Here is a 26,883-nt window from a genome sequence, read left to right as displayed (position 1 = left end):
CTAAAGATCAGCCTGGACTACACAGCTAGACTGTCTTTAAAAATGATTTGTAAAACCAAAGTGTTTAATCGACAAGTTATAGAGGACAAATGTGGATATATGGTAGACTCAAAAGACACATAATTGTGCATGCTAAAATGAGGGTAGAGATCTGAGTTCAAGATTTACATAAAAACTGAGTATTTGTAACATTAATATTTACAAAGGTATTTTGGACCAGTTCTAGCTTTTAAAGTGTCATTTTGTTATTGACTGGAAGAGTTATTGTAGTATGTGACACACATTGTAGTCTGTGTCAGTTAACCCACCACACCCTCTGTTAGGGCAGAAAGGACTGGAGGGCATGTCTCAACTAAGAAGCAGCAGGGCTTCACTCTTTTCTAATCCTCTTCAAAGACTGGCTGCTTCGGAAGCCTTTACTTAGTATCCAATCATCACTATAGACAATTAACTGTCATTAACTACTTTTATGATGTAATATTGTATATTCTTATATATTAAAAATATAATATTCTTATAATATATCAATGAATATAATATTAATATAATTACATAGTATAATAAAATATATTGTATATTACATGTTATATAACATAATATAAAATATATTCTATATTATATATTTATTATATAATAATGTATTATGTATTACATATTATTTTATACAATTTGTAATAGGTACTATATTATATGTAATATATTAATATATTATGCTGTATATTGTTATGTGTTATATGTTGCATGCTGATGTTATATATTATACCTTAAGCATATTAATAATATATATTGTATATATTATATTATATTTATATCAGTAATATAATATTATATTATATATTATTAACATAGTTGATATATAATATATGAATAATGATATATAATGTATAAAATATTGATATATGATATTATATATTTATATTATATAATCACACAATATTAAAAGTATATATTATTCATATAAATTATTTATATTTAATTCATATAGAAATACATAATGTACTTTATGCATAAATATGTGCACTTTTTCTAAATACATAACTGTCATTTGGACAAAAAATTTACATGGACATGTAAAACGCAGTCATCAAGAACAGAACAATTTAAAAGCAGATTCCAGGGGGGCTAGAAACAGAGAGAAAGGTAAAGAGTCCCACATAGTTAGAATAGAGAGGCTTGGCATTCAAGAGAAGATGGAGTTGGGGGAGATTTTTCCCTCAGGGGGTGGTCCTGGGACTGTCATTGAATTGTCACCTGTGTGGTGTTGGACATAATGGCATGTGATCTCCCACGTAAAGACAAAATGTAAAATGAAAGGCTCTGCTTTCCTGGTGGCCTATGGGACAGACTTCCTTGCCATCTCTAGAGCAATGGTGACTGCACAAGGGTGTTGTGTGGCGCATGGCTGACTGTCTCTGGCTGTTACCCTTGCCACTCTGAAACCTCCTTCATCCACCTGTCGGGAGTGATCTCCCAATGGCTGCATATTTCAAGTACACACCCAACATAATTGTATTCTTTTTTTTTTTTTTGATTCTTTTTTTCGGAGCTGGGGACCGAACCCAGGGCCTTGCGCTTCCTAGGCAAGCGCTCTACCACTGAGCTAAATCCCCAACCCCCACAATTGTATTCTTAAAATACAGCATGTCAATCAAAATTAGCACAGGGAACTAAATGGAACTGGAAAGAATTTATGTCTGGACAAAGAAAGTACTCAACTCATGATATACATTTTAGAGGTCAGCCTATACTTAATTTCAACTTTCTAGGAAAGTGGTTTGTCTCTTCTTTACTAATGTGAATTTTGGCTTTTTAAATAATTCATAATTTAAAGTATGCAATTCTCCAAGTCATAAGTAGGATGTGTAGTTGTTACACTGATTCTTGTACCAAAGGTCTTCAAATGAAATGACTTTTTGTTCCTTTCATTTTGTTCCTTTATTTTTTGAGACAGAGTCTGGCTATGTAATTCAGATTGACTTCCAACTCCTGGTCCTCCCATCTCAGCAAGAACACAGCTGTGTGCCACTAAACAGGGCCCCAAACTATATAATCCTTCTAAATTTAAGAATTTAAGAACATTTCAAAAATAACATGTCAATAATGTTTTCTTGCTAGAGTACACATTAAGCTTTACTGGTATTAAATATTAAATTAAGTAATTAGTATTAGGTATTTTATTTTATTTTTATAGGCATTACCAAAATATAAATAATAATGACTGGTATCAATTTTTTTAAAAATTTTTATGTCTAGGTATCTTAATTTTCAAGGTTCTCAGTGATTAAAAAAACACTATCTCTTGCATCCCTGGCATCTGGGACTTTCTAGAGGTCCCCCCCACCCGGTTCCCACCCACCACTGTTCCTAGGACTGAATGGAGATGACCTTAGCTGAAATACCCAACAGCAGGGAGAAAGAAGTTGAAGGGACCATCTCCAGTAGACAGACATGGCTCCCAGTGGAGGGATGACGACACCCACCATTTCAAAAATTTCAACCCAGAATTGTTCCTGTCTAAAGGAAACATAGGGAACCCCCCCACACACACACAAAGGGAGCAGAGTCTGAAGGAAAGGCCATCCAGAGACTGCCCCATCTTGGGACCCAACCCATCCTCAGACACCAAACCCTGACACTGTTGCTGATGCCAAGAAGCACTTGCAGATAGCATCCTAGAATGTTTGTCCTCTGAGAAGCTCTGCCAGCACCTGACTAAGACAGATGCAAATACCCACAGCCAACCATCGGACTGAGCCTGGGGACCCCCATAGAAGAGTTAGGAAAATGACTGAAACAACTGAAAGAATTTGCAACCCTATAGGGAAAAACAAAACAAAACAAAAAACTCAATATCATCTAAGCAAACCCCTTAGGACTCTAAGGGGCTAAACCATCAACTAAAGCGTATACATGGATGGGTCCATGGCTCCAGCTACATATGTAACAGAGGGTGGCCTTATCTGGTATCAATGGTAGGAGAGGCACTTAGTCCTGTGGAGGCCCCAGCAACGGGGGATGCTAGAGGAGTAAGGAAGGAGTGACTGGGTGGAGGAGCACCCTCTTAGAGGCAAAAGGGAGGGAAAAGGGGTGGGAATTTGCATAAGGAAGACCGAGAAGAGGGACAACATTTGAAATGTAAATAAATAAAATAATTAATAAAAAAGAAACACTGTCATACTTTTTATCAAGCAACAGAATACCAGAAAAGATAAAAGATAAATAAAAAAATTAGTATTGATATTTGAAAGAACACTTACCCATTTGACTCCCTCTGAGAGGATATATCCTGAGTTTTTCAATAATGTCAACCACGATCAGGGACAACAGAACCAGAGATACTGGCAGATCAGGTAAGGAATCAGACAGCAAATTAGCCGAGCCGTTGATGTTCTTTTGAACCTGTTTCCAGAAAGCCACAGAAGCACATTTGATCAGTTTGCTTTGTTTATTCTAAACTCCGTCAATAATTTGCAGACAGTGCTAAACTTAGCATAAATATGTTCACTGAAAATTTCAAAGCCCTGGTTTTAGTTTCTCAGGTTTCAACCACAAGTCTTTGAACCATTTCTAAATATGTAATGAAGATTAACACAAGGTTTTATTTAAAATAGAGCCCCCTAAATGAATGCCAAAAATATAATAATAAAAGGCTGCGTATGTAGTTCATTGGTAGAGCATTTGCCTGGCAGATATGAGGCCCTGGATTTAATTTGATCCTCATTTCTGGTGTCTGTCTGTCTGTCTGTCTGTCTGTCTCTGTGTGTGTCTGTGTCTGTCTGTCTGTCTGTGTCTATGTCAGTATGTATCTGTGTCTGTATATCTGTGTGTGTGTTGCTCATCTCTGTGTGTATGTATGTCCATGTCTGTATATATTTATGTGTATATCTGTATATGTGTAAGTGTGTATCTGAATATATGTATCATTGTATGTTTATGTGCGTGAGTATGTATCAGTGCGAGTCTGTGTGTGTGTGTGTGTGTGTGTGTGTGTGTGTGTGTGTGTGTGTACAGTAAAAGTGAAATGGGCCATTCCTTCCAATTTCCACGCTAAGCAGAGCTCTGGCAGCCCCAGGTAAGCTCAGCCTAGCTTTCTTCTTCATCTGCTTATGGTTTCTATAAAGAACAGACCAAACAAAATACAGCATGCATCATATTCATGGTGGAATATTGGAAGCTTCCTCTCAAAGACAAGACAAAGATGTTCTCATGACCAGTTCTAACCAGCTTGTCCTGGATATCTTAGAACTCCTAATAAATCAAGAGAAAGTAATAAATAGTATTTAAGAATGAAAAATTAAACATCATTCTCATAGACTATGTCACTATATATGAAACAAATGCTCCCAAAGAGATTTATTCTTTTTTAATTACTAATGACAACAAAAAAAATAAAAACTGTTTTAAAAGATAAAACTTCAGTCAGCATGTCAATTATAATGCTCATTCTAAAAAGAGTGTGGAAATAAAAGGGCAAAACATTGTAGAAGAGAGGCTAGAGCAATTTGATATTCTGCGTCTATAGAATGCGTTTATAAGATAAAGCCACAAGAATAAGCTGTGTGGTGTGAATGAGCACAGAACAGACAGGCAAAGTGATAAAACCGGAAGTATGGGGACAGGTCACTCACATGAACACAGAGCTTAAAGGACAGGTGACTCACATGAGCACCTGGCTAAAAGAGGACTCTATGGAAACAGACAAGGGACAAAGGACTGGGCTCAGCTCCTTGGGAAAACAAAAACAAAAACAAAAACAAAAACAAAAACAAAACTTGACCCATCCCATCCCATCCCTACACCACATAACATTTCATTAAAGCTGGACTGTGCGTCCAAAGACGAAGAAGCAAAAGAAGAGGAGGAGGAAGAGGAAGGTGAGGAAGAGGAAGAGGAGGAGGAAGAGGAAGGTGAGGAAGAGGAAGAAGAGGAGGAGGAGGAAGAGGAAGGTGAGGAAGAGGAAGAAGAGGAGGAAGAGGAAGGTGAGGAAGAGGAAAAAGAGGAGGAAGAGGAAGAGGAGGAAGAAGAAAAGGAGCAAGAGGAGGAGGAAGAGGAGGAGGAGAAAAACACATTTTCCAGAAGACGAGATGAGATCTTTAGGAATTTGCACTTTAGATTCAAAAGTCACCTCAGCCCACTCACTGGAAGCATTTGCACAGATGAGAGAGTTGGCAAATCAGACTCCTTAAGTAAAACAAACAAAACCTTTTCATCAAATGACACCAGTAAAACTGCGAAGGCAAGTCCCACGATGAACATATTTACCGTAGATACATCATAAAGGGGTTGTAATTTGAACATGTAGACAGCACTTTCGTACCATTTTTAAATAATTCTTTTATTTTTGAGATTATAATATAATTACACCATTTCATCTTCCCTCTCCTCCCTCATAAGTCTTCCACATTACCTACCCTCCACCTTCTCTGTCAAATGGTCTCTTTTTAATTATTGGGGTGTGTATGTGTGTGTGTGGTGTGTGTGTGTGTGTGTGTGGTGTGTGCGTGTGTGGTGTGTGTGGTGTGTGTGTGTGTGGTGTGTGTGTGGTGTGTGTGTGGTGTGTGTGTGTTTGAGTGTGTGTGGTGTGTGTGGTGTGTGTGTGTGTGGTATGTGTGATGTGTGTGTGTATGTGTGTGTGTGGGTGTGTGTGTGGTGTGTGTGTGTTTGAGTGTGTGTGGTGTGTGTGTGTGGTGTGTGTGTGGTGTGTGTGTGGTGTGTGTGTATGTGGTGTGTGTGTGTGTGCATGTGTGTGTGCGTGTGGTGTGTGTGTGTGTGGTGTGTGTGGTGTGTGTGTGTGTGTGGTGTGTGTGTATGTGGTGTGTGTGTGTGCATGTGTGTGTGCATGTGTGTGTGTGTGTGTGTTTTCTAAATACATAAACATAATCTGCTCACTCTGTAAATCAATTCTAAAAGACAGGCAGAGGTGAATGAACAAGCATGAAAAGATGTGTAACCTTGCTAACTTGAAAAAAGATAAAATCCCAAAGTTCAACGGGTCTCAAAACAATGTCCCTCGAAAGAACTAAAGACTAAAGGCAGGGCGTGGTGAAGAACGGGAAGCCTAGGGATCATCCATTCTCTGCTCCTGGAGTCAGCACGCGGACGTCGGCACAGTCTCCCTTGATACTCGCTTGACATGATCAACTGGTCGGATATCGTATAATACATAACCCATCTACTCTTCTCCTGCGTGTTAAATCAACTGTTGCATGGCGCATCTGTAAAAATGTTTGACCTAGTTCCCAGCAACGTGAGCCTGAAATGGCAAAAATGAATGTGTCTTCAAGAACAGAACTGACTGGCCTGAGGAGATGGCTGAGTAATAGAGCCCTCGCCTCAAGTGTGCAAGGCCCCAGGTTCCGTCCTCTTCGATGCAGCAACAGCAACAGCCAAACAGAAGTGTTCAACTAAAACATAAGCTGCACATCAGGCTGGGCTGGTGTAGCTCGGAGATAAGGTATACGCTTAGTGCCCACCAAGGCTCAAAAACCAAATGAACTACAATAGCTTCGAGATGAGACCCTTGTATCTGTAGCAGTGGAAATAAGTGAACTAATAAACACGTGAATGAGCCTCACACCATACTTTTGAATAAAGTAGGAGGCATACACCACTATGGAATCAGTAAGTAGTCGTAATTTGACTTCCCCTGGCAGAAAATTCAAAAGTAGGTAAATGACTCTGTGGTAAATGTCCTGGTGAAGGGAGGAAGGAAAGGGAGGTCTGGCTGGCCAAGCCAGTCGGGGTGGAGCAGTTCAGGCTGCATTTCGTGACCTGAGTTTGTTTGCATAGGGATCAGTTTTGTGGCACTCTGTTAATACGATACAGTTGTGCTTCAAATGGGGTTTCTCTTGATGTAAATTTAATAAAACAAGAACATTATGTGAGGGGACATTTATACAATGAGTGAGACGTCTTAGGAAATAATAAGGAAAAAGCTACCACATCCCAGTATGACTTTATGAACTGAAATGAGAACTCTTGGGACCGCCTCCCTTGCCCCTCCCCACAAGTGTTGGTGTTCTCTATCCCAGTATCTTGCAAGCTAATGACATCATTGGTAAGGCCTTTCCTGACTTCTACGGAAAGTAAGGGTCTTTCGACCTGTGGACCTTGACTATTAGTCTTGACCTATGGTCTGGTTGTCTGCTGGAAACCTTTTGAACTCATGTTTCATCAGAACAAAAGGCCATCGACACAGTTAACATGTGGGAAGTATTTATCAATGGGAGCCTTAGCATAGGTAAGTGGGTAAGAATGTAGATCAACTGCCATCCTTTACTCCTTCTGACTTCGCATCGTGTATCACATACACGAGCACAGAAGTAATGTGTTTTAAAAGCTGAATGCCAGACTATCCCTTAAACCATGGAAGTAACAATTATCTTACAATAAGGTGTGTGTGTGTGTGTGTGTGTGTGTGTGTGTGTGTGTGTGTGTGGTGTGTGTGTGTGTGTTCACATATATTATTTTGGAAAAAGATTGGAGTAAAGTAAACCACAGAAGATGACTTGGGTATGCTATTCTCTTGAAATTCAAAACCATGCCGTTTTAAGATCTCATACTCCTGCAGCAGAAGAAATCAAAATTGCATACCTCGGTCACTGCGATGGAGAAGCTGAAGCTGGGAAGGGTCGTGAGCACGACACACATCACCAGAACAGGTCGCCTAGCAAAGGAGAAAAAAATATATATAAGCAACAGCAACATCACGGCCCGTCAACAGTTCCTGTTACATTTTGCTAATTTTGTAGTTCTGCTTTCATTCATCTATAGCTTTTTCTAAGAAGTTCACTGCTTCCCTATTTCCATTTCCCAAATGTTTGAGCATGGCAAAAAGTAACAATATGCAGAAAAAAAAAAAAAACAGAATTCCTTTCTCTAACAAACAGTTGAGAGGTTTCCGAAATAACCCAAATAATTAGTAAGCTAATAATTAAGATATGAAATAAATATCACGCTGTATTTTATGACAAGGAAAATCAAAGGGATGCTTACTTTCCTGAATTAAGACAGAAGACAGAGTATGCGTGAGTGCAGGTACAGAGCGACGGTGAAGCCAGCGTAGAGAGGTCAGAGGATATCTTGTGGATTATCCTCACCTGAACCTTGTCTGTGGTTTGGTCTCTCGTTATCTTACCTCTGGGTGTGCTGGGACTAACCCACAAGTTTCTGGAGTCTCTGGTCCCTGCCTCCTAACTTCCCATAGAGACACGAAGTCTGGCCCTTTATGAGGAGGGTTCTGGAGTTCAAGTCTCCTTGCTTGTGGGATAAGCACTTCACCCACTGAGCCATGTCACCTGCTTCATGAAGCTTTTTGTTGTTGTTGTTTATGTATCTCTCCTTCCCTTCCCTTAATTACATTCCTATAAAGTGCTCCTCAGTATAAGAAGTATTGAATAGTTTCAGAGTATTAGTACTCCCTCCTTACTGCTGAATGCCTCTTATCCCAGATCCATGTTAGACACAGATGTCATCAACAGAGGACAGAAGCCCCTCTGTAAGCCGTACCCACTCCCACCAGCTAACACTGGGTACCGTGCGATTTAAGAGAGGCATATCAGAACTACTTATTTTGTCCCTTTAATAAAGTGAAATATAAAGAAGGAAGTTGCTTGCTTTGCTCTGTGTCTCAGATCAGAGCTACACTCCTGCAGTGTCCTAACAGACCACGGGTACGGGATGGTAGCTAAGCTTGCTACCCTGGGGTCCCCATCCTCATAACCCAACTTCTGTAAGAGGAGACTGTCCAGAGGATTATTCCTCCTCTAAATAATCTCCCTCAATTACCGAACCCTAATGTCCCCTCAGCTCTAGACTTAGTCACCTAACAGCCATATCTACCTGAAAGTTTAAGAGGCAGTACAAACTAGATATATATATAAAGAATGACAGTTCTCCCCCACACTCACTGTAACCCACCACCCCTCCCCCACACTCACTACAACACACCACCCACACTCACTGTAGACCACCACCCCTCCCCCACACTCACCATAACCTGCCACCTCTTTCTTTCCGACTTCCTGCAAAATCCCAGTCCACCCCACCCTCTGCTCAAACCAGAACCCGTCCACAGTCAGTTCCCATTTGTAATTTTTCCCAACAGGTTTCCTGTTTCCATTCTTGAAACCACCTAATGCCTTCTCTCTTGATCTCTGCCTTATACCTTGGGATAGGGTCCCTTGCTGATCCTGAAGCTCGCCACATCAACTGGACTTTATGCCCAGTGATTTCTCTGTCCCCACAATGCTAGAGTTCTAGTCCACACATCCACCCATGCCAAGATTTTTACCTGAGGGCTGGGGATTGACACTTTAAGTTTCTCATGCTGGCACCCTTACCCATCTTGCCACCTCCCCTGGAGTCACGTTTTAAAATGTAAAACACATTTTATCACCATATCTCCAAAAATAGGAGGGTGGGTGCAAGGGATGGGGAATTTGTTTGCGACAGCACAAAGATTCGATCTTGAGAGATGAGAAGAGTTCATAGACAGATGGTTGACAGAGATAGTTGCCTGGCAACATAAATGCATTTAATACCTCGGAGCAGTACACAAAATGGTTAGGGTCATAAATTTTATCTTAAGTATATTTTACTGCAATCACAGACATCTCTGGTGGATATGCAATGCATTTGAAATACAACTCATCCTTCCCACCCTAGCCCATGCTTTCTTTGAGAAAGCCTTTCTTCCTCATTTAAAATGATCTACACTACACACACACACACACACACACACACACACACACACACACACACACACCCCTCCAGCCATTCCAGTTTTCCGGTTATGCTCTCCACAGTGGCTTCTCCTCAGCCTCATTTCAGTCTCATACTTCCTGTTCCTCTTGCTAGTGCCTGTCTGTCACATCTGCTTTGGTGGACCCTGTCTCCACACTGTCATCTCCTGCCCCACCTAGGTACCTTCCCCACATTTCTTCTCTGCCTGATTTGTACACGTGGCCTTCTGGTGACTTGAGATGTTGCTGCTTTTCTTCTGGCTTTGTTACTCATCCTCCTCTTCTTTCTTCAACTCACAAACCTAACTCATTCTTGGTGTATTCTTTGCTTCCAGAGTCTAGAACACTGTTTTTTGAATATTTTTATGTATAAAAGTCAGTTGGGAATCTAGTGATTCTGGAATAACTTCTCAGGATAAAATCTATAATTGACTAAAAATAAAAGCCAGACTTTCATAACAAATGAAAACGAAATCATCTATAACTTTTAAAATAATTCTCCAATTCTCCGATCTTCTTACAGAATTACGTACAATGAATTCAAGTCCTTTGGGAATTTTAAACGCAACAATTCATCTACCTGTGTACCTCCCCAGTTGTGGAATGTATAAAGCTTGATAAAAATTGTAGTCATGCGTAACAATGTAGTTACTATTGAATACCAGATTTTAAAGAATCTGATACATCTATTGTGTGACACAAGTAGATTACATAATAAGTTATATAGGTCCTGATCACAGTGCTATAGATTGTTGCCAACATTCATATTATGCAACATGCTAGTTTTCAATTACAAGACATATATTTATTAACTATTCCATTAGTTTGTATAGTATTGAAAAATATTTGGTATAGGCTAATGGAATAGTTAATACATAAGTACTAACCCCTTACTTATGTTTTCTTTATTGGGTGTTAGAGATCTTCAATTACTATTAAGTCCTGCTTATAATTTATTAGTAAGAGACATAAATGAACTGATGTGCTTACCTAAAAGACATGCTGAAGTCACAACGCCCCAGTACCTTGGAACTCAGCCTAATTTGGAAATGGGATTTTCACACAGAATGAGCCAATTAAAACGAAATCATTAGGATGGGTCCTAACTCAATATGACCAATATTTTTATAATACAGACTGCCGTAGAAAAAGAGATGGAAACATTGGGAGAATGCCGTGTGGCAATAAAAGCAGAAATTTCCCATTATTTCACTTATTAGCGAAGGAGTGCTACAAATCATCTGAACCCAGCAGAGGCTGGGATAGAGGTCCAGATTAGAGGTCACTCATACCCCTCAGCTTCAGTCTACTGATCCCGTGTCTCAGGCTTCCAGACTCTAACCCAATGGAGAATAGGCTGTCTATAGAGCATGTGGCTGAGGGCGCTTTGTTCTAACATGTCTAGAAAGTAAGCCACTGAGCAAGACAGATGCTGTCGAAATGTCTGAAAAGGCAGACGCAGCTTCGGAAGTGAGTGATGGGAAACTTTGAGATGTGCAGCAGAAAAGCCTAGAACACCTTGGAGAGGTTGCTGGAAACGTAGATGGTACAGGAGATTCTGGGCAGGGATCAGAGAAAATGTCTATTGCCTCAGGGAAAAAAAAAGACATGCTTTTGTGAACAGAAACGGGCTGGAGGTTTGACTGGCAAGGTACTTCTGGTGTGTAAGATAGAAACGAGGAGGGTTTTATTGGGACCTGGGAGGAAGGAGGTACCTCTTGTAAGAGGGGAAAGAACAGGCACATTGTTGCAAGGACAACAGAATTTGCCTCTCTGTTACTTTTTCTTCACTGTGGCAAATCACCAGACAGAAACCAGGTAGGGGCAGGAAGGCTTACTTTGGCTGACGGTTTCAAAACATCACGGTGCAGAAAACATAGACGTAGAAGGGGTGGTAGACAGTCTGCACATGGTAGTGGACAAGAAGCAGAGTGGAACCTGGGACTCCTATGCTCGTCACAGCCGGGAACCAATATTAAAAACGCAAGCCTGTGGGAACCTTCCAGATCCAAACCACGACTTCCAAGCAATGAATCATGGACAGTAGTGCCGAGGCCTGTTTTCTCCTCATTATTGGCGGTAAAAAAATAACTGAAGAGCAATACATTTTTTAAAGTGTGTGACAGGCAAGAAACTAGACCTTGCAAGTTTAGAAAGCTCCTACCCCATCCATATTGAGAGGGGGAGGAGTGGCAAAAATATTTTCAGAAGGGAAGATGGAGATCAAGGCTTGTGAATTCAACCACATCAGCAGAAAGCCCTAGGCGGAAGATGAGAGACAAGGGCTGAGATGAAGGAAGGCTGTTGGGCTTCTGGGACTCTCGGGAGGAAATGAGCTGATAGAACTATTTGGCTATAAACACGTTATTCTGAAATAGGGAAGAGTGGCTCTAACTGGTTCAGACACTGAACAAATGGAGGTTTCCTCTATGAATTCAGAGAGCAGAGGGTATCAACCATGAGCCAGCATCCCCGGGGGCCTGGAAGGTGGGTTAGAGAGAACGGAGCATCTAGCCACAGAAAATCATCCTGAAGCCTTAACCCTGAGTGGAATTTTCCGTCCTCAGTTGGATCATTCTTGGAAGCCATGGCTTTCCCTTTCCTGTTTATTGTTTATCTCTCAAAGAATGGTGATGCTTGTTTTGTCCCACGATTGTATTTTTGAGGCAACGTACTTTTTTGAAAGCCTGTAATTTTTTACGCATGCGTGCATGCGTCTAAAAAAGCCAGAAGAGGTCAACAGATCTCCTACATCTAGATGATCAAAACCGAACTCGTATTTTCCACAAGAGCAGCGAGCATACTTAGTCCATCTCTTTCGGTCCTGCAAACTACTTTTTGTCTGGTTTCACTGATAGAGAGGAATTTTGACCCAGGACAAGCCCTTCCCCAAGTCTTGCTCATAAAATGGAGATTTGGAGTACATCGGGATGTTTAGATGAGCTCTGAACATAGAACTGAACTGAACAAGACTTTCTGAGAGAGTAGGAGGAATTTACTTCCTCAAGGAAAAAAAAATGTGAAGTTTGAGGGTTCTAAGGGTGCCGTGCGGTAGGGTAAGTCTTCTAAGGGTGCCGTGCTGTAGGGTAAGTCTGCTAAGGGTGGTGTGCTGTAGGATAAGTCTGCTAAGGGTGGTGTGCTGTAGGGTAAGTCTGCTAAGGGTGCTGTGCTGTAGGGTAAGTCTGCTAAGGGTGCTGTGCTGTAGGGTAAGTCTGCTAAGGGTGCTGTGCTATGGGGTAAGTCTGTACCCCAGTTATGGTTGAGTCCCTATTTCTAGTCCCTCAGAATAGAAACTATTTGAAAATAATGTTTTACTAAAGTAATTAAGTTAAAACAGGATATTAGGAAAGACGTTTAAGTCAATGTTATAGGAAGGCTTTGGAAGCACACGCACAAAGGGAATATCTGGAGAGCAATGCCAGGAAGAATGTCATGTGATCATGGAACTCAAGACCAGAAAATGGAAAGATGGCTGGCTCACCATACTTCCCGGTGAGCACAGCGCACATTCTCCCACTTCAGACTCCTAAGTGTCTACGATTTTGAGATGACAAGTTTTGTTATGTTACCACGTTCATACAGTTTGTTCTGGCGATTTTCAAACATTGCAGCATAACTCTAGAAGATAAGGATTTCAGCTAGAATATTAGCAGTGTCTTTGAATATCCACTTACAGTTAAACTAACTGGATGCCACTGAATACACACAGCACAGAGGGAAAGAAGACCAGTGGTGTAATGCCACGTGACTATTACCAAAGCACAAGCCCTGTGACTTCAACAGTCATGGTCATTGAAAGTGCAATGAAAAGGTTCTCCCAAGAGGTGAGCTCAGGACAAGAAGACCAAGCTCAACCCCAATGGGTTAAAACTTCTTGTTTGTGCAGCAAGTCTGGCCCTGAGATTACTCATGGAGGAAGCTTGGTGGGTGGAGAGGTCAGATAATTTACTTGGGAAATGACTCTCTGCTAAGAAACCTGCAAGATTCTCTTTTCCCTAAGTCATTAAATCAATGTTTCCTGCCTAAAGTCTCCCTTGAATCCGTTAACTCCCCAAACAAGAACACTCTTGTACTATCTTCTAAGTTACTACTGAATGCTGAGTGCTTCAGTGAATACGGTGTTTCAATCACCCAGACCCCACCCACAAAAGCCTCTAACTGTTGCTGAAGCTGGTGAGGATGCTTTAATTCATTCACTCCAGGCCCTCCACTGGGATGTAAAAGCTGATCTCTAATCCAGGGTGTTCTGACTGCAAATCCCATATTCCCAATGGCTGTGATGCTACACAGCTCTTTTCTTTCTGCTGGCTCCTTTGGAAACACATTGGTCTTCCACCACTTCTTAAAACATATCTACTTCTTCCCCGGTCAGCTCGTTATCCATCCTCACCTGTGGAGATACCGTCTACCCTCTTCTTTTCAAGCTCAGCTCAAATTAAGTCTACACTGTGAGCTTTTCTCTACTTTGAAACCTGTGGCCACACATACCCAAGCTTGAAAACCTACTTCATTCAAGGCACCGTGGTGGGCTGATGGAGTGAGACAGGGTGGGGCATAATGAATAATTTTTAGAGTTATCAGTGAGGGAGCAAGTAGTCAAGTGTTGGCTGTGCAAGTGTGAGGAGATACATGAGAAGCCAAGCAGCACAGTGTGTCCCTACAGTCTCGGCAGAAACAGGGCCCTTGTAGCCAAGATAGCTAGATAGTTCAATGAGAAAGACGCCATCAAAAAAAATAACATTGGACAGCATCAACTCCAGGCTTCTATACATGCACACATACATATGTACGTAACACACACAAAAGCACATGCACATATGTGCATACATACAGACAGACACTCATACAGACATACATTCATATAGACATATAATAATAAAACTCTCCCTTAGTGTCAATATTACATCAGTATTTTCCATGCAGAGTTGCATAATTTCTACAGTAGACCACAATCTTTGAGGAAGAATTGCAATGCCTTGTGTGGTGAAAGGTCTCTCTATAATTGTTTGCAAACGGCATCAACTAAATGAAGATTTTGCCTACTGAGATAGTTGGGAAAGGTATATGAGTGTAGCAGGTAGACAGTCTTAAATGCCAGAGATATGATAATTTGAATCCCTGATGTCAGTTTGGGGGGGACAATCCTTCCAGGCAGTGAATGGCTCATATGTAAATGTTTAGTTAGAAGAGGATTGTATTATTGAGAAATTGGGAACTGGGAAGAAGTCAAAGAGCTAAAGTTATAGCTATTTATGCAAGCCCTTATTTTTCTTAAATCATTAGAGTACGTTGGTAGATTATTGTGAACCCGAAGAATTTCCAGTAAGATCATTTAGGCTAAGACATTTTATGTGACTTGACAGGAAGTAAGGAAGTTGTCTTCAGCTGACTTGTAGACAAAACAGAATCAAGTCAGGCTCTCAACATCCAAAGTGATACTATCAAGAGCTTAAGGTTTCAACTGAATAGAGAAGTGGTTTAAACTGGTATAAATTATATTAAATCAGAATAAAAATAAACTAATGGAAGGCAGGGCAGCCACCTGAAAGACCTAACCTGCTTTCTCAGTTCTCACATAACTGAGAAATACCCCTGGACAGGCATAAGCCACATTTGCCAGAAGACTAGATAAGCTGCACATCTGTGAAACTCCATAGTCTATGGAGACTGAGGGAGACTTCCTGCCGCACTAGAAGCCACACCGATCAGAACTCCAGGTAGATGCCTACCTGCAGAACCTCTCTACCCTCTCAGCACTGCCACAACACTCTCCCCAATTCCCCCTCCCACACCCCCTACTCTCTACAAGTGCCAAGATGGGCAGGAAAAAAACCCTTCTCAATAGCAGACCATACAGGCCAGAGACTGGAGAGAAAACAGCAAACAAGGAGCAAAATACCCACCCAACAAAGCAAAGCCTAGAAATCAGCATGTAGACCTACAATCACCCCTAACCCAGTTGCCAAAACACCAGCTTAAGAATACAGTAACTAAGCCCTGACTATTCCAACACAGCTGAAGCACAAGAGAAAGACCTTAAAATGAACTTTAGGAAGACGGTAGAGGTCCTTAATGAAGTGAATAAATCACTTAAAAGAAATCAAGAAAAAGACAAACAAAAATTGGAAGAAATGAATAAATCCTTTAAAGAATGCCAAGAAAGAACAAAGAAACACACAGAGTTGAAGGAAATGAATGAAAACATTGAAAACCTGAAAACAAAAAGGGAGGAAATAAAGAAAACACAAACTGAGGGAAATCTAGAAATGGAAAATTTAGGTAAGTGAACAGGAACCACAGATACAAACATTACCAATAGAATACAAGAGATGGAAAATAGAATCTCAGGCATAGAAAATATAGATATACTAATCAAAGAAGATGTTAAAACTAAACAATTCCTGACACAAAAAGTCCAGGAAGTCTGGAACACTATGAAAAGACCAAATATAAAAATAATAGGAATAGAAGAAGAATCCTAAATCAAAGGCACAGAAAAATATCTTCAACAAAATCATAGAAGAAAAATTTCCAATCTAAAGAAGGAGATACCTATAAAGGTAAAAGAAGTATACAAAACACCAAATAAATGGACCAGAAGAGAAGGTACCCTCATTGAATAATAATCAAAACACTAAACATTCATACCAAAAAAGAGTATTAAAAGTTGCAAGGGGAAAATAGCAAGTAACATATAAAGATAAACCTATTAAAATTATACCCAAATTCTCAATGGAGTCTTTCAAGGTGAGAAAGGCATGGACAAGTATCCTACAAACACTAGAAAGCCTACAGATGCAGCCCAGAGTGCTATACCCAGCAAAACTTTCAATCATGATAGATGGAAAAAACAATATTTCATGACAAAATCAAATTTAGAAAATATCTATCTACAAAACAGCTATACAGACAATACTAGAAAGAAAAGGTGGTTAACTATATACATGAAAACACAAGAATTAAATACTTTCATGCCAACAAAACCAAATGAAGAGAAACACACAGAGACAAACCACCACCACCACAAACAACAACAACAAAATAGCAGGAATTAACAGTCATCAGTCATTGATACTTCTCAATATCAATGGTTTCAGTTCTACAATAAAAAGACACAGAATAACAGAATGGATGCAAAGACAGGATTCATCCTTGCGCTACATATAAGAAGCACATCTTAACATCAAAAGGTGATATTACCTCAAAGTGAAGGGTTGGAAAAAGATTTTCCAAGTAAATAAATGTAAGAGGCAAATTGTTGTAGCCATTCTAGAATCTAACAAAATAGACTTTAATCCAAAATTTCTCAAGGAAGGTGAAAAGGTACCTAATACTCATCAAAGGAAAATCCACAAAAATGACATTTCAGTTCTTAACTTGCCTCAAATGCAAGGGCACCCACATTTGTAAAAGAAAAACTATTAAAATTTAAATCATACATCAAACCCACAGAGTGGGAGATGTCAACACTCACTCTCACTTATGGACAGGTCATCCAGACAAAAACTAAAATAGAGAACTACTGGAGCTAGACTGTAAACCAATGCATCTAACATACTTACAGAGCACTTTACCCAAACATAAATGAATATGCCTTCTCCGCACTTCATGGAGCTCTCTCTAAAACTGACTGCAAGTCTAAACAGATGCAAGAAGAATGAAATAAACACCTGCATCATCATCAACAACAACAGAAAGTCTAACAAACTCATGGAAACTGAAAAACTCTTTACTGAGTCAAGACAGAAATAAAGAAAGAAATGAAAGACTTGCTCAGATTTAATGAAAATAAATGTACAACATACCCAAACTTAGGGGACACAATAAAAGCAATGATAAGAGGAAAGTTCACAACACTAAGTCCCTTCATGAAGAAATAGGCAAGATCTCGTTCTCCAACTTAACAGCACACCTGAGAGCTATAGAACCAAAAAAAGCAAGCTCTTCAAGGAGGAGTAGACGGCAGGAAATACTCAAACGGAGGGCTGAAATCAGTAAGATAGAAACAAAGAGAATATAAAGAATCAGTGGAACAAAGAGGTGGTTCTTTGAGAAAACCAACAGGATGTATAAAACTTTATTCAAACTAGCTAAAAGATGAAGAAAGAATATCCAAATTAACAAAACTGGGGAGACATAAAAACAGACGTGAAAGAAATCCAAAGAATCATCTAAAAACCTATGCTGCACAAAATTGTAAAATCTTAAAGAAATGAATAATTTTCTTCATAGATACCACTTACCAAAGTTAAATTCAGATAAACAACTTAAATAGACCTATAGCCTCAAAAGAAATAGAAATAGTCCATAAAATCTCCAAAGCAAAAAAAAAAAAAACATACTCAGGGCTAGATTGTATTAGCAAAGAATTCTACCACACATTCAAAGAAGACTTAATGCCAATACTCCTCAAATTACTCCACAAAATAGAAACAGAAGGAACTAATTTTATTTTATTTTTTTTTATTTTTTTTTAATTTATTTTATGAGGCCACAGTACCCTGATACCCAAACCACACAAATATTCAACAGAGAAAGAGAATTATAGACCAATTTCCATTATGAACATAGAAGCACAATATTCAATATAAATATTCCCAAAATTAATCCAAGAACACATCAAAAAGATCATCCACCATGATTAAGTAAGCTTTATGCCAGAGATGCATGGATAGTTCAGCACATGAGAAACAGTCAATGTAATTCATCATATAAACAAACTGAAAGGGAAAAAAAAACTATTTGATCTTCTCACTTGATTCAAAAAAGCCTTTAACAAAATCCTGTACCCTTTCATGATATAAGTCTTGGAGAGATTAGGGATATCAGAGAAATGCCTAAACATAAAAAAGGCAATTTACAGCAAGCCTATAGGCAGTCAACGTAATTGGAGAGAAACTCAAATTTCACTAAAATGAGGAACAAGACAAGCCTGTCCATGGGATATATGTTACAGTTGTTTAGCTTGGGGATTCTGTGAGACTCCCAACAGTGGAAGCTGGGGAGCCTATGACTCTTTTGCCTGCTCTTAGGACCCATTTCCTCCTACTGGGTTGCCTCATTCAGCTTTGTTATGAGAGTTAGCCTTACTGTATCTTGTTATGCCTTGTTCAGTTGATTTCCCTGGGAGACCTGCTCTTTTCTGGAGGGAACAGAGGAGTAGATCTGGGGGGGAGGAAAAGTTGGGGGAGGTACTAGGAATAGTGATGGGTGGAGAGGTTGTGTTTGTGGTGTGTTATATGAGAGAAGAATAAATAAAAGTGTGAGGGAAGGAAACTACTGAATCCAGGTTTAAAAATACAAATACCCATACACACAAAGTACCATACACATAAAATTAAAATTTCTCTTCATATCTAATCAATACAGTACTTGAAGTTCTAGCTAGAGCAATAAAGACAACCAATGGAGATCAAGGGGATACAAATGAGAAAGGAAGAAGTCAAAGTATTGTTGATTGCAAATGATGTGATAATGTAAATAAACAATCCCAAAACTTCTATCAGGGAATTCCTACATAAACACCTTCAGTGAAGTGGCTGGATACAAGATTAACTAAAAGAAAAAAAAATAGTTCTCTAGGAAGAAATTAAGGAAACAACACCCTTCACAATAGTCACAAACAATATAAAATATCTAACCAAGCAAGTGAAAGACCTGATGACAAAAACTTGAAGTATTTGAAGAAATTGAAGATGGCAAAAGATGGGAAGATCCCATGCTCATGGATAGATAGGATTAATGAGGTAAAACTGGCCATCTACTAAAAGTAATCTAAAGATTCAATGCAATCCCCACCAAACTTCCAACATAATTCTTTAGAGATCTTGAAAACATAATACTCAATTTCATATGTAGAAACAAGACCAGCACTACCAGTAAAAATAGCTAAAACAAACCCGAACAATAAAAGAACTTCTGGAGATATCACCATCTCTGATTTCGAGCTCTAACAGAGGCATAGCAATAAAAAACACATAGTATTGGCATAAAACCAGACACATTGGTCAATTGAATTGAATCGAGAAGCCAGACATAAGTTCACACGTCTATGAACATCTGATTTTTTTTTATAAAGAAGGTAGAAATACACACTGGAAAACAGAAAGCATATTCAACAAATGATCCTTCTCTAACTGGATGTTTGCACGTACAAGAATGTAAATTATTCCATACTTATCATCTGCACAAAATTCAAGTCCAAGTGGTTCAAAGACCTCAATATAATACCAGACACATTGAACCTGATAAAACAGAAAGTAGGGAATAACCTTGAACCATTGGCACAATGTTCTTAAAGCGAACACTGATAGTGTAGGTACTAAGATAACAATAAATAAATGGGGCCACATGGAACTGAAAAGCTCCTATAAGGCAAAGGACACTGTTGATAGGAAAACATGGCAGATGGCAGCCTACAGAATGGGAAAAGATTTTTAGCGACTCCACATCTGATCAAGGACTAATACTCAAAATATACAAAGAACTCAAGAAAATGAGAATCAACAAACCAAATAATCTAATTAAAATGAAGTTCAGATCTAAACAGATTATTATCAATAGAGGAATCTTAAATGGCCAAGAAACACTTACAAAGTTTTCAGCATCTTTAGCTATCAGGGAAATGCAAATCAAAACTACTCTGAGATTCCTTCTTATACCTGTCAGGATGGGTAAGATTAAAATCAGATGCATCAGCTCATATTGGCAAGGAAGTGAAACAAAGGAAACACTCCTCCGTGGATGTTCCTCAGAAAATTGGGAATTGATCTACCTCAAGAACCAGCCAAACAACTCTTGGGCATATACTCAAAAGATGCTCCAGCCTACCACAAGGACATTTGTTTGACTATGTTCATAGTAGCTTTATTCATAGTTGCCAGAAACTGGAGACAACCTAGATGTCCTTCAACTGAAAAAAATGGATAAAGAAAATGTGGTACATGTACACAATGGAGTAATACTCATCAGTTTACAAACAAACAAACAAACAAACAAAAAAAGTGACATTATGAAATTTTCTGGCAAATGGATGGAGCTAGAAAAAAAATCATCCTGAATGAAGTAACCCAGACCATGCTATGGACTCTTATTAGTAAATATTAGCTGTTATGTAAAGGATGATCATACTACAATTCAAAGACCTAGAGAGGCTAAGTAATAAGGAGGGCTCTAGAAGAGATGCCTAGATCCCCCTAGAAAGGAGAAACTTGAACGGATTGTGTGGGTGTACTAGGGGCGTGTAGGAGTAGGAACAGGAGGGATCAGGAGAGTGACAGAGACACTGAGGGAGAGAGTATGGGGAGACAATTTTGGACCTGGAGAGGGGGGAATTTGTGGAGTAATAGAAACCTAGTATAGTGGAAACTTCCTGGGACTTATGAGGATGATCCTAATGTGGACATCTAGGAATGGAGGATGTGGAGCTTGAACTAGTAATCAGTCAAACCTTCCAGTAGTGGGATTGGGACACCAAGCAAACCACAAAAATCTTTGACTATCTGCAAGACGTGTGCAGATATTCTGCCTGCAAGATGTCTTCAGATAAAGGTGGTGAAGAACTTGTGGGAGTGGCCAACTACTAGTCTAACATGAGGCATGAGCCATGAGAGGGAGACCATGTCCAACACTGTCTAGATGGCCAGGAACCAGAAGTAACCAAGAAATCTAGGGTAGAACCAAACACAACTGTCCCCCAAAGTCAATGAAATAATGAAATGATTCCTAATGATATTCTGCTATACTCATAGATGGTTGTCTAGCCCAGTTGTCTTCAGAGAGCCTTCCTCCAGAGCTTGGGAGACCCTGAAGAAGAGGTGGAGGAAAGATTATTAGAGCCAGAGGGGTTGAGGACACTAGGAGAACATGGTTCATGTAGTACATAATACAGGGCTCATGGGGGCTCACAGAGACTGAAGCAGCAATCATGGAGGCTTCATGAGTCTGCAGCTCCTTCACATATTTGTTATGGTTGTTTACCTCGGTGATTTTGTGGGACTCCTAACAGTGGAAGTTGGGGAGTCTCTGACTCCTTTGCCTGCTCTTGGGACCATTTTCCTCCTACTGGGTTGTTCCATCCAGCTTTGATATGAGGGCTTGTGCCTAGTCTTCTCCCACAGTGCTGTGCCTTGTTCAGTTGATATCCCTGGGAGACCTGCTCATTTCTGGAAGGAAATGGAAAAGCAGTTGATCTGGAAGAGAGGAAAAGTTGGGGAGAGGATAGTAGGAATAGTGTGGGGTGGAAGGCTGTGGTTGGGATGTGCTGTGTGAGAGGAGAATAAATAAAAAGAGGGGGTAGAAGAAACTACCGAATTCAGGTTTGAAAATACAACTACCCCTTCACTTGCCTGTTTGCCTCGTCTGTGTTAAATGCATGTTCAGTACAAAGTGTTCTAAAGACAAAGAGGTAATGACCTCTGACATTAATGCATTTGGGGGCTTGTAGGTGTTGCTTAAGTTCACGATGAGGAAACCCCTCTTCGAAGTAAATCTTCTAGAAGTTTTAATCAACTGGACCTTTAGTTGTAAAGCTGGTGGCATGACTGTAAATGGAGCCCATGATGTTGAATTGATGGTTGAAGTCAGCATTTGAATCAAAAGGATATGAAGATATGATACCCAGACATTAGAAAGCCAAGGAGCATCCAAGGAGACTACTAAAACTGTATAAAACCCAGGAACCATGGCCATGAAGGACTGATGGGATTCTGCAAACTGGAAACAAACAATGCAAAAAACAAACAACAAAACCAGAATGGCCAGAGCCATGACTGAGCCCAGTGGGGGTGACCTGACTATGTTCATCTGTCTGAGAGACTTTGGGATCGACTCAGAGAAGTCACCCTGGAGAGACATCGGAGAATGGGCAGCTTATAGATTGGACAATGAGTAGTGTGCTTAAGGAATGATAGGGACAGAGTTTGGAGACGGGATAAGCAGAAATCCTGGCCATAGCCAAGCTCACTGATGTATAAAGGGAGACGAAGTCTCAAAGAGAATGGGACAGAAGGTACACAATGGCCGGTTTTGTCTGATAAATAAGGAAGACCATTCTGGTAATTAAAACCACAGAAATTACTAAGATTCCAGTTTTAAAGAAAGAAAAACAAGAGGCAAATGGTCTACCTATCTTGTACAAGACAGTTTAGACACTGAGCTCTGGGATTTCTTCCAGCCATTGAGTTGATTTTTAAGGGACAAAGTTGATGTTCAGAAATCTTTACTCAAGAGGGATGCAGCTGCTGGGTGGTGGTGGCCCAGGACTTTAATCCCAACAGTCAAGAGGGGCAGATAGATCTTTGTGAGTTTGAGGCCAGCCAGGTCTACAGAGCAAGTTTCAGGACAGCCAGGGTTACTCATAGACAACATGTTCAGAAGAATGTATGGCACACTGGAGGTGATCAACAAGTGTTTGTTCTTATTTTGTTGCTATGACCATAGCCTAAAACAAAGCAATGGCAAAATCCTAACAATTCAAAATGTCACTCAAGAAACTTCACACTGCTACAGATTCCTGACATGTCTTAGTTTGAAATAGTCGTATGAAAGTTATGAAAAGGACTAGGGAGAAATCCTGGAACATAGCTCTGGGCCCTGCAGCTGGATGGGCACACCATACATCCTCCAGAGCTGTCCTGTCCCCAGTGAGTGTTCTGAACTTCCAGAAAATGGTGTCCCTCATGGGTTGGCATATGCACCTAGTTATTTACTTTAAGTAGCTTTTCTTTATTCCACTTAGCCTTTCCCTAATCCATAGGAATGATAACAGGCAATCAAGAAGGGACAACAAGTCTAAAGGAACGAGGAAGTGTTTGGTACAAGTGAAAGTTCAATATCTTCTGTTGACTTAGTGTAAGTCTTCAGCTCCGTGACATGCTTCCTCTTCATAAAGGAGAATTATGGTCGCCTTGTCAATTCACAGCACAGTCCAGTAGGTCACAGAGAAAAGGAAACCCAAAGCACTTGTGTAAATGCAAAAGTAACTTCTGAGGATGTAGTGAGTTTTCATGTGCAAACGACAAAAGGGATCCTACAAAATACTTCAAGTTCTAAGAGTACCACTGTCAACATCTGCTTTTCTTCAGTTGTAGCTTGATTTTATTCCATTTCTCGGGATTACTCTAAGGATTAAACAAGTTCACATTTTAAACGGAAATAATCAGCTCATCGGAAGGTCAGTGACGCTGACATCTATATAAAGCCGTGAGGCACTGTTCTAGTGACTTCAGATGCACAATCGCAGTCTCTCTCTCTCTCTCTCTCTCTCTCTCTCTCTCTCTCTCTCTCTCTCTCTCTCTCTCTCCAAGTGCTCCTAAATGGCAACTATATTTCCTCTGAGAAAACATTTTTTCTTGAGGAAAAAGCTTTGTTTCTTGAGAAAACTAAAGCTCAGAGAATATAAATAACTCACATAAAGCCAATGTCAAAGCTGAGATCTGAACCCATGTCCGTTCTTTCTTACTCCTGCTCTTTGGACAGATTCTTGATTAGCTCTCTGGTACCTCTCTCTGTAAAGACCGGTTTCATGGGGTTCATGTGGTCTTTCCCAGGATGTTCTCAAATAGTCTCATCAAGATCAAACCTAGGAACTTAGGGATCTGTGAAACTTCAAATGAACAACTATCTACCTAGTTATGCAACGATAAATAATAAAAGAGTAATGTTTGTGATCCCATCTATGTGTACTAACAGTTGCTGGGTTTTTTTTAAGCTATCTTCATGTAGCAATTAAGGTTTAATACCCTGCATGTGACTGCACTGGGGTAAATGCAGAAGTGACTTTGAAGTTGTAATGTGTCATTATGCTGCCACCCATATGTTCCAATAACAAATGGAATCCTACACAATATCATTGGCAATCATGCGTGAGTGCTAGGGTAATGAACATCTCTGGGAAAGATACATTCTAATGCCTTTAAAGTAAACCATGCTTAGCCTTCAAAGCCAAAAAGAAAACAAAAAAAATCATAAAATAGAAGAAATTGCATTGAAGGAATCAGAGAAAGGACTGAAAGAGCTTGAAGGGGCTCGAGACCCCATATGTACAACAATGCCAACCAACCAGAGTTTCCAGGGACTAAGCCACTACCTAAAGACTATACATGGACTGACCCTGGACTCTGACCTCATAGGTAGCAATGAATATCCTAGTAAGAGCACCAGTGGAAGGGGAACCCCCTTGGTCCTGCCAAGGCTGAACCCCCCAGTGAACGTGATTGTTGGGGAGAGGACGGTAATGGGGGGAGGATGGGGAACACCCATAGAGAAGGGGAGGGGGAGGGGCTAGGGGGATGTTGGTCTGGAAACCAGGAAAAGGAATAACAACCGAAATGTAAATAAGAAATACCCAATTTAATAAAGATGGAGAAAAAAATAAAAGAAATTGCACTGAATTGGACAGCTCTGGGCTTACAGATCCCAGACCCATGGCAAACTAGCTACGTCTTTTGACAAAGTTACCACTTCAAGTTTCTTTTTTTTTTTTTCAGATATAATGTAAAAGCAGTAACACCCAACTTCACTGGGTTGCCATAAACTCGAAGTTTAGCTTTGCTGAGTGTGTAAAATGCCTACAGATTGTTTTCATGAGCTGTTTCCTCTCTTTAACGACCCTGGAAGGTAACTATGAGATAACGTCCATGAATGTGCCCATGAGGAAATAGTGGCAGAGTTCACCGAAATTACAGATAAAGTTGACGTCTCTGTAAAACCACTGATAGCACCTAAGGCCAGCCTCACCCCAAAACAGAAACTGAAGTGTGGGAGAGGGTTCCCCAGAAGAAAATACTGAGAGATGAAGTCTTGGCAACTAACTTACTTAGATGCAGGGATGACTTGGGACTGATATAAAAAGGAAGTTTGAGTAGATTCCAAAAGGGATGAGATTTTGCCATGCCCTGAAGATTAGGAACAAAGGACTTCTGTTCTACTCAACCTCAATTGCCTACAGGCCTGAAACCTTGTTCATCAGAGATAGTCTGGAAGGTATTTGGAATCTGAACCATGGATTGAGACAGGCCAAAGTCCAAAGCCTAGTTCTATCACTTAGTAGACTGACCTTGGAAAAGTTGCTAAGTGTTCCTGAGTATCAGTTTCCTTTGAGAGATACTAATGACACACTCGTCACAATGTCTACTTTTTGAGGTAAGGCACCTGTATGGAGTGGTCCACAATTAAAAGATAAAGATCCATGTATAACACCCTCGGCCCACAGGATCTGTAAAAAGGCCATTATAGCTTAATACCCACCATATTGATAATAAATTATATTGGAAAGTTTGCCACCTGAAAAACATTTGGAGCATAAAGTCCTGGAGATATGAGCTGATGTGAGAACAAACCTGGAAAATCAAGAGCCTTGGGCAGGGGCACTGCAGTGGGCTATTATCCCCGCCCCTCTTCTCACCTTCAAGTGGAACTGCCACTGTCTCCACAAAATCCTTTACTCATCTAACAGTCTTGGAAAGGCAAAGACATTTTGGGGATATGGTCCACCTCTAAGACACCTATGGGTTCAGTTCAAACCAAGATTGGAAAATCTCTGCTTCGTCCCAACCACAAAATGATTTACTTCTTAGACGCCTTGCCCTTAGGGAACAGAAAGTGGCCTCACCACCTCCAGTGTTGTACCTGTGGAATCCTTGGTAATCTCCACCCATACTTCAGCTCTGTGTGTCAGCATCCTTCCCAAGATTACTACATCATTGTATATACAGCTCTTACATTTCTACCCTAAATTATATTACAGTGCTCAGCTCTTCCCTTTTCAAATTTGCTCTGTGTTGCTCAACCATGAAGTAAAGGATCACTGATGAAAAGAATTTAACTTATCAGAAAAAAAAAATAGAGAAATCCCTGATTGGAGAGAACCAGACCTGAAGATCTAAAAACAGGGGTTGTTGTCTAGTTTATCAGTCAAAGATGACAGGCCAAGGAAGGAGGAGGAGGAAGAAGAAGAAGAGAAAGAAGAGGAGGAAGAGGAAGAGGAGGAGGAAGAAGAAGAAGAGAAAGAAGAGGAGGAGGAGGAGGAAGAAGAAGAAGAGAAAGAAGAGGAGGAAGAGAAGGAGGAGGAGGAAGAAGAAGAAGAGAAAGAAGAGGAGGAAGAGAAGGAGGAGGAAGAAGAAGAAGAAGAGAAAGAAGA

The 26,883-nt window shown here is 40.1% G+C and overlaps 1 protein-coding gene across 1 annotated transcript in view; it reads right to left on the bottom strand.

Annotated features, from left to right (window-relative positions):
* Window positions 1–26,883, bottom strand: part of Tmem236 (transmembrane protein 236) — a 74,777-nt gene that overhangs the window by 24,753 nt on the left and 23,141 nt on the right. Inside the window, exons 2-3 of the mRNA XM_001057551.8 lie at window positions 7,594–7,666; window positions 3,258–3,399 (exon numbers count right to left, since the gene is read on the bottom strand). Coding sequence (XP_001057551.1) covers window positions 3,258–3,399; window positions 7,594–7,666 — 215 coding nt within the window. The remainder of the gene's footprint in view (window positions 1–3,257; window positions 3,400–7,593; window positions 7,667–26,883) is intronic.

The sequence above is a fragment of the Rattus norvegicus genome, chromosome 17 (assembly GCF_036323735.1).
Source record: "Rattus norvegicus strain BN/NHsdMcwi chromosome 17, GRCr8, whole genome shotgun sequence".
Classification (NCBI taxonomy): Eukaryota; Metazoa; Chordata; class Mammalia; order Rodentia; family Muridae; genus Rattus; species Rattus norvegicus.
Note: the sequence above shows the minus strand (reverse complement) of the source record. Positions and strands in the feature narration are given on the sequence as shown.